General features: G+C 41.9%; 1 protein-coding gene across 4 annotated transcripts in view; it reads right to left on the bottom strand.

The window, feature by feature from the left end:
- The window catches only part of CHN1 (chimerin 1), a 92,444-nt gene that overhangs the window by 23,954 nt on the left and 53,227 nt on the right, over positions 1-15,263 (bottom strand). For all 4 annotated transcript variants that reach the window (XM_059475801.1, XM_059475802.1, XM_059475804.1 and 1 more), the window contains one exon: positions 4,012-4,089. In XM_059475801.1, the coding sequence (XP_059331784.1) occupies positions 4,012-4,089 (78 nt within the window). The remainder of the gene's footprint in view (positions 1-4,011; positions 4,090-15,263) is intronic.

The following is a 15,263-nucleotide window of genomic DNA, read 5'->3' as shown; positions in this document are numbered from 1 at the left end:
CAACAGATTACATATCAGCTGGGTAAGAAATTTTATTTTAATTTACAAGCTGTCACAGTTATTGCCTTTTGGGGACAATATAAGCAACTATGAGAATTGTAAGGGACAGTAAAAAGCATTCTTATTGGTAGGATCCAGGGGAATGATTAGGTATGAACCTATTCTGTTTGCTTCTATGAAGTTACAGAACTTTGTAAACTCTTCTGTTACAAAAGTTTCCCCTATGATTAAGTTCTTTTTGTAAAAAAATAACACCACCGGCTTGAGCTATGCTCCTTGTCAGCACTTCCAAGAGCACAGGTCTCCCAGAGCACCCAAACAGAAGGCGCTCTTGTTCATCTACACTGGGTGGAAGAATGAGCTTGATATCCATCACACACACACCCCCTGTCCATATTGATACATTTGTACCACAGTCTGTGGGGAGATTTATTGCCCATAATGGTTAGTGAATTGAAAAAAAGAAAACGCTTTTAAACCCTTTCTGTGAGAAAAGGTGGGGCTGAAATTTTGAAGATGGTGAAGTGACTGTCCTCATTTGGTCTAATGATTCATTGTGCAAGAGATCTCATTCAGTGTGCTGGATTTCAGAAAAGCACAGTAAACAGAACGAAACCAAAAGTAGTCCAAATATGCAAAAAGATAGACCAAATCAAGTCACACTCATGTCAAATTCCATTATTCAATTAGAGCTAAAAAAAATGCCCTATCAATGTAAGCCTCTTTAATCTGATAGATTTGAATTATTAGAAAATGGGTATTTTAGATTTATAGAGAAGAACACAGAAATATTAATTTTTTATATAAATTGGAAAATGCAAAAATATGCTTAAAAGGAGAATACTTTTCACATCTAGCTTTCATCCTGCAGGACATGCATTTAAAACTCAGTCAGAACTGACATTTATAAATAATCATCCCTTTCTTTACTTATGGAGATTAATTTAAGAGAATTCAGGCACTCTGTATTTGCATTTGAGATGTGCTCATGAGAGACCAGCCTTTCCCAGCCAGGAGAATATTACAGAGCTGGAGATCATTACCGACCTGCTCTGCTTGCAGAGCTCCCTGTCACCCTGGCTACCCAGCCTGTTCCCTTCAGGCAGGAGACAACTCACATTCCAGGAGATTTAAGTAAGATTAAACCTTCTCAAAAACCCTGCCATGTCAGCACTCCTAGTAAAACTGTCTTTACATTCTTCTTTCAAACAACCCTTGGAGCAAAACATAGGTTAATGGATTTATTCAGGGGACTTCTTGATGATTTAAAAGCAGCTTTCATGCTCACCCCTCCCCTAGGCACTGCACTCCTGCAATGAGGATTCACTGCACTGCTCCTCTGCCACCGTGTTCCTCTACCTGAGCTCTGTGCAGGGTCTGAGTGCTCAAACTGTACTGAGTCCCCAGATACCCACCCACAGGGGCAGGAGAGAACTGAGGTCCCTCAGCCTGTGGTCAGCTCTCTGGGGTGTTTGCTAAGCGCAGGCTGCCTCTGGAGTGGCTGCAGCTGTCACCTTCCCCAGGAAAACACCACTGCTTGCTGTGCATGTGTGGGTCTCCATTTCTCCCCTCTCTGCTAGGGTGCCACAGCGTTTCCAGTGTAAAAGGATTTCTGAGACCCCTTCATTTCTGTGAGCAGTGGTGTGACTGATCAAAGAGCTGCTGGGAGAGGGTTAGGGGTCCCTATCTGGTGCCTTGTGCCTGCAGCACAAAAAGCAGATCATCTGCAGAGCTACAAAGCAGCAGACACACTCCTGTTTGCTGTGGAGCCTCTGGGGACAGCAGTCACTGCTGATTAGCTGAACTGGATAAATTTATTTAATTCCTCAGTTGTTTTTTCTTGGTTTGTATCAAAAGTCTAGGTTGAAGACTCTGGGCTTGACATTTCCTACCCCTCCACATGGGTGGCAGATTTGCTGCTTGGCAGGCAACCTAGGAGACTCATACAGACATTTTAAATGGTGACATGTATACATGCAAGGAAAAAAACTGACAGATGCAAAGAAATTATAAAGGAGAGAAGCACACAAGCTAAGGATAGCCCTTCATTTTAGAGCCATAACACTGTACTTGCTAAGAGCTTATCTTCTGCTTTTTATTCTGATGGGAGAGTGGACACATTTAGAGTTCATGACTGCCAGAAGCTTTCCTTGCATGACAAGGTTGGTTGCAGCACACCCTGTAGAGGGCTTGTTCTCTTCTAGTCTTTTATAGCAAAAATTATCTGTGAAAGGCAATTCCATTACACTGACTTGAGAACAGACTTACTTCTCAAGGTATATTTTTCTGGCAACAGTATGTATAAAGGAATTACAGCACAACTATTATAAAGAAAACAATCCATGTGGAAAGTTTGTGCCATGGCTATGACCTTGGAGCAGACATACAGTCTGGTTTTGGAAAAGACTGGAAAACTCACAGCTTTGAAACTTTCCATAAACAGTTTATGAAAGAAAAAGAAATAAACAAATCTGAATGAATGAAAATCAGGTTATCAGATTATTTTCAAAACAGATATGTTTCAGGCTGTTAAAGAAAAACAACTAGGGAACACAGATGTGCAAAATTAAATACTTATTATCCTACATACACTGTAGTACATGGAAAATCATGATCTGCTGGCATCTGCAAGAATTATCTTCAAAGTCTAAGGAACAAATGAAAATTGCAAGACGTTGCAGATATTTAGGACACCTTAGGAGCCTGTGAAAAAATGCTCTGCATTGAACTGTCAGCCTGCACAAATATGTTATGCCAAGCATTCGTATTAAACACTTCTTACATACCAGTCTGTATACGGTTTTCAAATTTGTGCTTAATGGAAGTACTCAAATGAAACAAAACATTCTGATCACATAAAGTTTCCATTTTTGGTGATTATCTGCACTCAAAAGCCAGAATGTGGTTTAAATAAAATCAGACGGAGGATAGGTAAATTAATATATGTGCATGCATGTGGACATTCCCACATTCCGACATATATGCATGATGGAAATCAAAACTGAAAACAGGAGACATTTAATGGATGCATATATCATCAGATGCCTGTATTACATTAACAATCTGCCCTTCTCTTAAAAGAAATAAAAGCAGGTTTTTAGGTTTGGGTTTTTTTTTTTTTTTTACATTAAAGACAACATTTGGCCTTCAAATTATATATATGAAATTTGTACTGTCATCTACAGGAATCCAGTAAAACATCAATTTACGCAGTCTTAAAATTAAGACTGCCTATCATCAAGTGTATTTGACCACCAAAAGGTTACACTACTGAGTCCTTACTGGACACCTATTACAGACAGACACAAAACACGAATATGTTGAACTGACATGTATCACTCTTACCAAAGAACATTGGTTATTCAAGGCAATTAGAACAATAACTAGAAGCTACATAGAAGACTAAGTAAATTTTATTAAAACATAAGGTAGTTGCTGATGCCAGCATGTCCAACAGCCTCATGGCATAAGCCTCGTTAGTTTCAACACTCAATTCACTGACACAGGAGAAAAGCCAGAAACTAAAGGAAATGCAGACCATCTGCTCAATCCAGATGCAGCAGAACACACTTCTTACCTCTGAAGCTATTTATGATCGACAAACTGAGATAAGATCACTTTAATAATCTAACTATAGATCTGAGAGGTTTTTTGCATTGAAAGTAAAACTGGACTACATTCGAGTTGAAAGAAAACTTTGATGTTTTTCTCACCTTTAGCATCTCTCTCAGTATAAACCAGTTCTAAATAAAAGAGATAACTAGATATGGCAAATATCATTGAAAGAAACGCGTGCACACAAGCAGCCAACAACAAAATCCCGGTTCCTCTGCTCTATGTTCTAAACGCGCCTCACTGATGTAACTGGCAATGAGCTTCACTTGCAGCTTTTAAGTTCCTAGAAAGTCACAGTGTGCATACCCATGATTTCCTTACGATACCAGACCCCTTTTAAAACACGAGCTAAAGTCCCTTTGCCCAAAAAATAAATTAGACAGGAAAACGTCTTACCTTGAAATTATGAACCTTCTCGTATTTTGGAACGTGTTCATTTTCCTTCAGAGTTGCTCTTCGGACGAGCGACGTCAACTGCGAATAAGCAAAGAGTTTAAGAGGTTGCCAGATTGTCACGGACGCCTTGCGAGCGCCCAGTTTCATGCCCAGGGCTGCGAGCAGCAGATCGCGCTGCTGCCGGCCCTCGTGCCCGGCGCTGCCGCGGGCTCGGTGCGCTGCCCAGGGCTCCCTGGCCGGCATGCTGCCCGGAGGCGGCTCGGTCACTCTCGGGCTGCCGGGGCGGCGCGGACCATGCCGCAGCCTAGGCTGCTGGGGCGGGCGGCGCGGCCATGCGGGGCTGGGGCTCGGCGGGGCGCGGGGCCGGGCGCTGCGGGCGGGCGGCCTGCGGGCCGGGGGCGGGCGGCAGCCGGCGGCGGGGACGCGCAGCCCGCGCGCGCTGCCTCCATCGGCGGCGGCCGGCTCGGGGGGCGCGGGGACGCGCACGCCTCGCGCCCTGCGCCCGCCCGCTGCCCGGCGCGGCCCCGCGCGGAGCGGAGCGGCCCCGCCCCGGGGCGGCCGCAGCCAATGGAACCCCGGCCCGGCGGGCGGAGCGGCCCCGCCCGGCACGGCCCGGCCCCACGCGGTACTGCACGGCTCCTCCCGGCACGGCCCGGGGCCCCGGGAGCGGCACCCGCGGTGTGAGCCGCGCACCGCTAGCAAATGGCACCCGTGCGCCGCTGGGGTGCCGCGGGAGGCAGGGCAGCTCGCAGCAGCCCCGGGGACGCGGCGGGAAGCGGCTCTCCCCGACCCTCCCGTCCGACGTGGCCTGTGCACCAGGGGTACAGCCCGGAGCGGGTAATGCTGATGGACACCACTCTTCCCTTAAAATTAGGTTTTTCAGTACTTTTCGTATGAAAACATGCTCACCAATCTCATATCTTGTAGGGATGTGAATAGAAATGTCATCCCAAGTTCATTGCAGTGCTCCATCCAGCAAAGACCTGAACCCCGCACTGCTGCTGTCGCCTCTCTTTAGAAATTTACAGATCCTAACAGAAGGTGAATGGCCACAGTCTCCCACTGGACTGAAACCTGAACTTCGGACGGATGCAACTGACGATGAAACATCCACAGGGCAGTCTGTTTCTAGCCAGCCCTCACACAAACTATTCCACGCAACCATTGAAGCCTTGACCTCAGCTGCCACGGAGCCAGAGCCAAGGGGCTCCCGAAGGAGCAGGGCAGACCGTGCCATTCCCACCGGGGCAGCCCGGCTCCCTGCAGCTGAGCGCTGCCCGCCGGGAGGGCTGGCCGCCATGGCCACTCTGCCCTTGCCCCTGGCGCTCTCCAAGCGTTTGTGAACAGTCTCTGTCAGAGACAGCAAGAACGGACCCTTGATCTGAGCACAGCCAAGCTTTGCAGCGTGGGGCTGGGGGAGATGCCAGGGACCTTTCCCTCCCTGCCTGTGCAGAGCGGCGCGCAGCCCTCCCTCCCTCCCCCTGCCGCACTGCTACCGCTCTCCCTGCTGCAGCCGAGGTATTTTTATCTCTCCTGAGTCAGAAACCGACGACAAGCACAGTTTGTCACAAGCTTCTGGGTGGAATTGGTATGTGCTTTGCAGCTGGATCTCAGTGTTCCAGTTTAGCTCAGCCCTGCCAATACAGCTGAGATTAGTGCTGACTGGGAGCCCCTCTTCTCTTCCCTTGTATGGCCACCCATAACCTTCCCGACAGGTTTTAAAAGTCTGCTGGGTTTCAGCATTGGGTCATGGTGCAGAGATTAAGGATCAAGGTTGGTGCTGCACTAAACACTAATCTGCAATACAGCTAAGAATTGAAACACTGATCCATGATCATACAGGAGAATGCTGTCAGGTGCTACTGGCTCATACAGGGTCTGACTCAGTTCCTGGTTTCAATGCAGGAGGCTGCTTGATCCATCCTATCTAGAAATACTTTTCCAATGACTACTTCAATCTTGTCTTGCTTTTAACCACTCCTTTCTAATGCAGGCGAATGCTCCTCTGGCATTTTTCTGTCCATCTTTGCAAGTACATTAACACTCCATGGCAACAGAAGATCAAGAAAACTGAGATGATGAGTAAGAGATGATAAAAACCTGACACTTTATCTACACAAAGTGTGAAAATAGCATGGACTCAGGGGAGCAGCCTCCTTTCCTTTCCCTTCCGCTAAAGTCACTTCATGGTTTAATTCCCAAGAACTACATCAGATGTAAGTCCTCATGGAACAAGGTGGACCTACACCTGCCCCAGAGGAGTCATCCTCTCCAAACAACTTTGAGTGACAACAGGCTCAGGAAGTAAGTCACGATTTGTAAAAACATTTCATTATGCTCTTCTCTGCAACCCAAAATTTCTCTTATTTTTAAGGGGAAAAAATGCCTCACCAAAGCTTCATATTGGAAATAAATTCTTTTAAAATGTAATTTGTTGAAAATAAATAATGCAGTGATTTTCAACAATAAATTTACTATCAGAATCAACTCATTAATTTTGTGTAATTCCACTTAAGAAGCAAGGTAAAGCAGGCTGAATTTCCTTTTTAATCACTATAGTGCACATATCTGGTTTTTGGCATACTTACTCCTTAATTGTCAGCGTCCCTTTTCCTAATTCTGAAGAACTGAGTTATTTCCAATGGCACTTTAGAGTCATGCTAGTAGAAACAGATCTCTGGATCCTGGAAAATTAAATCTAAGAATGCCAATAAAAAGGTAAGCAAAACTACCCAACAGGGAAAGGTCCTATCTTGTGGTTGTAATTATGAAAATGTGTTATAATCTGGAAAGTAGTTATACGATTATGTATTTTAATTTTAACACCGCTTTGTGTTACGTTACTCTAACAGAGACTGCTTATTGGTTTGACATAAATCAGCTTCCCATTGTTCAATGCACAGCATTTTCTGCTCTTTACAAGTAAAGGAGTCCTGGCCTCATCACCTACCCTCTCAGCCATTTGCCTGGGCTATTTGCTCTACAGTAGTGTACACCAGAAACAGAGATTGAAACAAAGTTGAAGCCACAAAGCCAGCAACAGAAAAATTAAAATGTATACAACTGCTTGTAGATGACACAATTTTTCATTCTTCTGCCATTGCCTAACTTTGGGTGCTTGGCTTTGCAAAGCAATGCTTTCTTTTACATACACCAAATCTCTCCTTTTGAAAATCAAACTGAAGAATGAAATTTCTGTTGTGCACACCTTCCTGACAACAGTTTGGGCCATCAGGCAGGGCCAGATCTTTCACTTTTTAGTATGTGAGATAACAAAGTAAGAGAGAGCGACCCACTGTCCTCAGGCAGCCCTAATCACTGCAGAGATGAGTCACCCTGAGAGCAAACCAGTGAAGGCAGGGACCTGGGGCTTAACTCAAATGCTGCAGGAAGCTATCAAGCTGTCCACTCCAAGGCACGCTCCTGTTCCAGGCTCTCTGTGTTTTTCTGTGTTTTCTCTAGTGCCTGTAACCTGCAGGTCCTGCTCCTCTTCTTACACCTTGGGCTGGCTTTTGATTCAGTGCCTGCTCTCCACCAGTGGCTCCTGCACTCCCACCTACCAGCAAAGTCTCCTCTCCACAGCCTTTCATTTTCCAACAAATTATCTTTGTAAATTGCTCTGCCTGAAGATACTGTCTGCTACATACTGGATGAAAAAGAGGTAAAAATCTGAAGAGGAAAGTAATTTCCTTTCCACTTTCCTACCTCTTAATTTTTTGGGGTTTTTTTAGCAATTGTGAGTGACAAACATTTGCAATCACAATTGCAAGTGCAGGGAGGAATATGCTGTGCAGACTGCATGAGGAAGGAAACTGCAAGGCTGTCATTCTTAAATTTAATTTCACGACGTGATTTCACAGGACTGAGGTGAACTGAAAAGGGAATGACTGGAAGCAACAGCTGAGCAACTTCTCAGCAGGGCATGCAACCAGAGCAGTCCTGTACATTTTAAAGATTTAAACACTAAAAAGTCAAACCTAGCAACACAACAGGCTTTAAACCATGACATCTGTTTAGAGGTTCTACAAGTTAAGTATGGACTGAAGGGTGGAAAAAAAAAAAGAAATAAAAGACTGTAATGTGCTATTTCAGATGTTCCCATTTGTTGTAAAACCTCAGCTGTAGGAGTGGTTCAGTCTGGGTCCTACTGGGACTCCACTTTCCTTACTTTCCCCTGGAGTAGTCCTTCAGGGTGTAGGAGAAACAGCTGTTCTCTGGAGCACTACCTGCTCTCAGTGTTAGCTGGATAATGTATGCATATTTGCTGCTACTAATCTCCCAATCAGTAAGTCTGATTATGAAGCCTTCACAGAATTGATTTAAAAGTCATCTTCGACTTGCAGTAAATTCCAATTAGTCACTCTCTGAAAGACACATTATGTAAGTTTAATCCAGTCACACAGTTCAGTCAACATCGTACAAATTATCTTTCTAAAAAGGGAAATCAATGCATTCCCATTTATGGAGTAAGAAAGTGAAAGTACTTCAGGAAAAAAAATAAACCCAAAACCAAACCCCAACCAAAACAGAAAAAATTCAAGCGAGGTTAAGATCACAGGTCCTAGAACAACCAGATTAGAGTTGATCTGTTGATCCTGAAGCCCACCTGCATTTCCAATACAATGGAATGTTTTGTTTTCTGAGCACCTGGCTCCAGTCTCAAACACATAATCATGTTTTCTTCAGAATGCATAGTACGCTGTAGGCTTTTCATTCTCAAATGGTATTTTCATGTTGTTATGACTAAATATGCCTTTATTCTTTCAGAATGTATATAAAATATGATCCCTTCCCTCCATTTTAATAATAACCAGCAGTTATTTTGCAAGCAATTTTTAAAAACATCAAAGATTATGCCCTATTGTACATGTATCAAGAAACAAGACACTTGGGTTACTATGCAGTGAGCCACTGTACATTTTGCAGTATTCTGTTTCACTGTACAGCTAACTGAGCCAAATGCATATGCTCAGAAAATCCTTGCTTGTATGAACACTTTATGAGCATATTTTATGGCCTCAGTACATGATTTTCAAAAGCTAATCAGTCAGATTGTGAAACTGAGCCCAATTTCCTCAGTGCTGCTCTTGGTAGAAGTTTGTTCCAAGCTAAATATAACTTTCCCAGTCATGTCTTTCATGGGATTGTTGTGAAGGGAAAAGAGTAGCCCAAAATTTTACTTTTTAAATAAAAGTGGTGATAATCTGCTTTCAGTGAATTTTCTTCACTTGTAGAATGCTAACTCCAGGCATAGCCTCTGCTCACATGGTGTGAGCAGAGGGTAGGAATGCTATTAAAAGAAAGGTCCAGCCTGAAAGATGACATCTCAGAAGGTGGGTGGGAAGGACCATCACACAGCCTCAGCCACCAGGGACTTCTCTTGCTGCCATTCCAACACAGCCACGCTCACCTGGCACATGGACACGTTCAGGCTCCCACAGTGCTCAGGCAGAAAGGAATCCTCAGGCAACAGCGAACCCTGCTTTCAGTCACCCACAGGGGAGCTGGGTTTAAGTAGTGGTTAAATGATGAAATCTTACTCCTGAGAAAAGTTCTGGTTTTTATAATAAAATTTTCCAAATGGACTGACTTCTAATTAAATCAGACCTTTCCCACCCCCTCCAGTGAAGTACTTATGGCAAAATCTAAAGAAATGGCTACTTATATTTTTGATAAAAGCTTACATGATTTCTGTAGCTGCTAATGAACATTTTTATATCTAGAATTTTAAAAGAAGTCTTAAAAAATGTTTAATTGAAAATTTAATTAAACAAATTCAGCCAAAATGTTGGCTTGACTTAAAGTAAGGCTGGTAAATAAATAAACAAACAAATAAATAAATAAATCCAAAGTTTAAATTATAGAAAAAAAGTTGCCTGATATTGCTGCTAGAAATTACTGCATCAAAAGTGAGTTCCTTCAATGCTGTATTGTACAATACAATCAAAGTGAACAGGCATTATTTGTGAAGACTGTATGTTCCCATTGGTGTGCTTACCATGCAGAGCATACTCATAAAAAAGCAGGGAGATCTTAAGGGAAGCCAACAGAAAAGTTTTTCTGTAGCTTTACTCCTAAAACCCACTGGTCACTGCAGCTGATTGTGATCTGGGTTTATTTTGCTTCTAGAAGCTGACAGGTTGTAGATTTGCTCCTGGCAGTTACTGATATGGGCCTTTGGAATGACAATTCCAAACTGTGCACCAGCAAAGAGCACCCATGTGACTACTCCTCTCTTTCAGTTACTGGCAAGGCAAAAACAATGAATGGTTACTTTTCTGGGTAGTGGCACAAAAGCAAGGAACTTTTCAGTGGCAAATACAACCCATTCTTTTCCAAGGAGGGACATATTTTGGTATATAACTATGGATCTAGACACAGCAAAAATAAAATAAAATTTTCTCAGTACCTTCAGGAAGAAGTTCTGCTTTTGATCTGGTTCTGGAGGACTTTGCTAATATCACATGACTTAGCTTTCAGGAAGGTCAGCAACTGACCCACCATGTACAGGTAATTCCCAGGGTAACTCCACACTCCATCAGTACAAATCCCACTGCAGGGGTGTATGTGGGCACGTGGTAGGGGTGTGATGTTGTAATCAACAATGGTGTTCACTGGGTTTTATAAGCTATAGCTACAAGTTCCTTTATGCAGCTTAAACAGTGATACAAGTCCTCACAGAGGAGCCAGAGAGATCGGTCTTGCAGCTACAAGGCCTTCAGGAAGAGGAGCTGATGAAACAAGGAGCTCTGTTAGGGGAGCAACGCTCATCCTGGTCAGCAACACAGAAGCTGCTGTTCCTCAGTAGCTTCTCCATCTTGCTCCCATTGAGTCAGCATTTCCTGTTTCAGCTGGAGCCCTGCATGCTCTCCCCATCCCTTTGTCTGGGATGTGTCTCCCTGCTGGTCCGCAGAGAGCTGTGCTGCTGTGACTGAGCTTCCACTGACATCCACTGCAGTGAAGGGTCACTCCAGAAAAAGCCTCTTGATTCATGATGTGTCAAGGCAGACTGTACTCCAAAAAGACCTTAAAAATAATTTATAAATGCCATGTGCTCTATAGGAGTGATAGCAGTTAAAATGTAATGCAAATTGGCAGCTGCATGAATGCTCCTCTTTTGGCAAATGCTCTTTATTACTGATATACTAAATTAAAGTATTGTAAGAACAAACCAGCTATTTAGACTAATTGTTCAAAACCACAAGGGACTGGTGGTTTTATTCCTCATCTGACCCATACTGTCATAAGGATTTCCTCAAATAAAAGGAAAGATAAAAATAAAAGAGAAGTTTAACCATACCCTTTGATGAGGAAATAAATATTACATTTTCTTTATAATATCCATTTAAGAATCTTACAGATAAAATAAATCTGTAGTCAACCTGTTATCTTTTTGTAACTGAAAATGTATACACTTAGGGATAATGAAAATAGTGTAATCCACAAGGTCTTTCTATTAATATATTTATTAGGTATTTTTAAATTTTTTCCTTGTGGAATAGGAGTTATGGCTACTGGTATAACATGGACAAATGGTATGGAATTTTTTTTTTATTTCTCATCAATATTTTCTTACCTAATGTATTATACTTATTTCACATTAGTCTTGACTGGCAGTCTAATGCATCTAATACTAGCCTTCTTTTGTTCTACATGGTAATTCAATTTAGAGTAATTCAATGTATGTTATAATTGAAAACTGCAGCTCATTAATTTCTAAACACTCTTTGTATTTCAGACCACACCTGCTCCTTTGGCACAGCATCTATTTTGAATCCATCCACTTCTTCCTGAATAAGCTATGTTGCTATGGTACATGTGCTGTCACAGTTTCTTTCTTAATCATACTCTCAAGTCCATAATCATACTTATTTAGCTTAAATAAGAGTAAGAATCAAAAGTCTCCTAATCCTTCCTGAATTACCATTTGATTTGAACCGATGATTCAAGGTGAAAACAATATTTAACCTGAAGGAATACTAGAGATGTCAAATGGCTCTATGCAACATGCTTGCCAAATGCATGATGATGAAAACCTGCTTATGGACCACCGCCCAGCAGAAAAATTAAACAATGGGGTAACCCCCAGTGCTCCCCAGCACTCCTCAGGGACCCTGATTACCAGGTTTGTAGGCCCATGTGTGTCCATGGGCATAGCTGCACCAGTGGGTCAGGGTCTGTTCATTTTATACCGTGCAATTAGGCACACTTGAAAAATCAGATGGGCTGATCATCCTTCAAATGAGTCTCATGTGGACTCCCACTCCCTTGCATAAATCTCTATTTAAATCAAGACTGCTTTGAAACCTGCAATGAATGAAACCAGAGTGGAATTGGCAGCAGAATTAGTCTGCTTCCAAAGTCACATTTTCAATTATTAACAAATTATCAGTTTATTTCCACCCATAAAGTCTTCTAATCCCTGATCACATTCTCAGAAAAGGCTCATTTCACTTTTGTTGACCAGTGTTCCAATTTTCTTCTCTCTCCTTTTATATATATGGTTCATCTTTCCTATTTATTCCAAGTTTCCTAATTAACATTTTAAAATGCTTCTGTCAGGAATATTTTTCCTATAACAGCAGTAAACATCCCATTTCCCTACAGAAAGCTATGACTATTAAAAATTCTTGAGACAGGCACTCAAGAAATCATAATCTCAAATGGTCAAACACAGCATCTTTGAAACAAATTTAAATAACCACTTGATTTGAAAATTGAATGATTTTGAATGATTCAAAATGGGGCTGGCAATGTAACCCCCATCATAAATCTTGGCTATACAGAATATTTACCTTTCAAGGGAGAAGCACTGGCATGTGGACAGATCATACAACTTCTGTTAGAAAGGAGAGACTCAAGGGGTTTTTATTCTTTCCCCCCAGCAAGTCTGTGGTTCCTTACAACATAATGTTTAGCTGATGTCTATTTTCAGTTGAAATACACTAGTCCCAGGTTCCAGTCTACACCTGGGATTTCAGATGCGTGTGGTCTTTGACCAACAGCTTTTATTTTGAGTGCAGGTCACATCAAAGCTAAAATACTAAGTTTGGGGTATATTCGCATTACTTAAACTCATTGAAATAAACAAAATGTTAAACCAGCACAACTACTTCTTTCTTTCTTAGCATGCTTTTCATCTTACCTTACAGGGCAATTTTTCATTTGTACTACCACCATCAACTAGCACTTTAAAAATGACACTGCTTAGAAGATTTCTACCGCTGAGGCTGTGTGAATTTTCAACAATAAAAACAGCCCAAGAGAATGAACCCATCAGGTCCATAAAAAACTGTCCAGGAAGCTCTCAGCATGCTCAGCTTACTGAGCAGGAGCCTGCCTTGAGAAGGAAGGCACACTGCAGTGTGGCAGAGGTGACAGGAAGCTCCCAGGCACCAGCTGTGATCAGTGCTAGCAAGGATTGGGATGGAGCTGGAGGCAATGAGAGCTGTCACTTAAGAGACTGAGCACTTTGAAATTCTGTGAAACATAACACAGGATACTTTCTGCAATTTTTGTGCATTTGCATTAAACATACTGCTACTCTAATCATCATCCAATTCACAGAAACGCCTGAATGCAAATGTAATGCACTATCATATTAACGTTGGGAAATGTCTTCAAGACTTCTCTAGCAATGTAAAATCATCAGAAATCTTCTACCAATAAACTATTTGACACATGATATAAAGCACAGAGCTTTAAAAATGTTTCACCATTACATGCAAAATGGAAATTGGGAACAGAGTCTTTTCATATTTTCACCGAATTCCTCCAATCCCCTCCCAAAAAGGGTAAAAGCTGCTTTCCTCTAAATGCTACTAATCTAATTCACAAATTGGAAAATATGAAAAAAATTATTAAATCACATACACCTATGACTAAGGCTTCCTAGAAGATATTATACTCTGTGATACTAGCTCTAAGGTTCCTTAGGCAACTTATTTCTAATTGTTTACGCTCTAAGAAAATGCAATAATAATCTCCACTACACAGCAATATAATCAAAGTGCATTATAATATGACCTCACTATTAGAAACACATCCTTTACTTATTCTGGAAATTATATTCAAGTTGAAATTGAGGAATACCAATACTAACATGATGAAGATTAGAGCAACAACTGAGAAACAGAAATTTCAGAGTGGTGATTCTTAACTGACTGAAACACTAGGACTGTAGGAACACTAGATGCCAGAAGCAACACTGTTTCTAACTGCTGATGCCATGCAGAAGAAAGGTTAAATATGGAAAAGTTTAATGTTCTAAAAGTTAATGATCAAAGAAAGTCTTTGCAAAACTGTCAAGAGTTGCTGTCTTTGCTGATGACAAGTGTGACAGGTTTGAAATAATAGGAGCAAGTAGTTTGTTGAGCTTGGTAATAAAACTGCTCTCCTTACTTTGTTCAGTCAGAAAACTTCAGCTAGAGACTAAAATTAAACATGAGAAGCTTTAGCTGAAAATATTTTTTTTCTTGTGAAAGATTAAAAAGAAAGTAACAAGGACCAGAACAGATCAGCTTCTGTGGCATTTACCACAGGAAAAATGTTCTTCTTTTCTTTTACAGTCTAATACTTGTTTTAGGCATACCTAACTACTTCTCTTTCTGCTACTACCTCTAAAGCAAGCACTTCAGTCACCATGGGTTTTAGGCATTTGGTAACCACTTACAACAGGGCAATTATTAGTGGAGCAGATGTGCCTTCTCTAATGGATGGGGGGACACATCAGACCATCACAGCTCCACATCCTTTCCATCTCTGTAGATAAGCCAAAGGACATGGATTTGTACTTGGAATCATGTAACCCATGTAAAATGCTTTCCCTGCTCCCATCTAGACACACAGAGAACAAACAGTAAGGAGAGAAAAGAGTTTATCTGAATAAAGAGAGGGATCACTGGAGAAAACCCCTGTTAGTCAGACTCCTAGCACAGGTTTGACCTGGCTACACAGAACTGCAGAAGGCATAAAATGCAAGATATTTCAGATATTAGCTCACAACCAGAGGTGCTACCAGCTGCACTGCCCCAGCTTCTCCTTGAGCCTCTCATGTTCCACAAATGACCAGACCTGACCCTGCCCAGTTTATGAGATTGGACACAATCATGGCTCAAGGTGATTATCACCAGCTATACAGTGTCACGTTATAAAATTTAAGTGAGCTAAGAAACCTGTAAATAACAAAATTATCGTTTTATAGGGCTCTTAATTCAACAGTCCAGTCTGTTTCCTGTAGAAGTGATTAGTAA

This window comes from Ammospiza nelsoni, chromosome 7 (assembly GCF_027579445.1).
Source record: "Ammospiza nelsoni isolate bAmmNel1 chromosome 7, bAmmNel1.pri, whole genome shotgun sequence".
Classification (NCBI taxonomy): domain Eukaryota; kingdom Metazoa; phylum Chordata; class Aves; order Passeriformes; family Passerellidae; genus Ammospiza; species Ammospiza nelsoni.
Note: the sequence above shows the minus strand (reverse complement) of the source record. Positions and strands in the feature narration are given on the sequence as shown.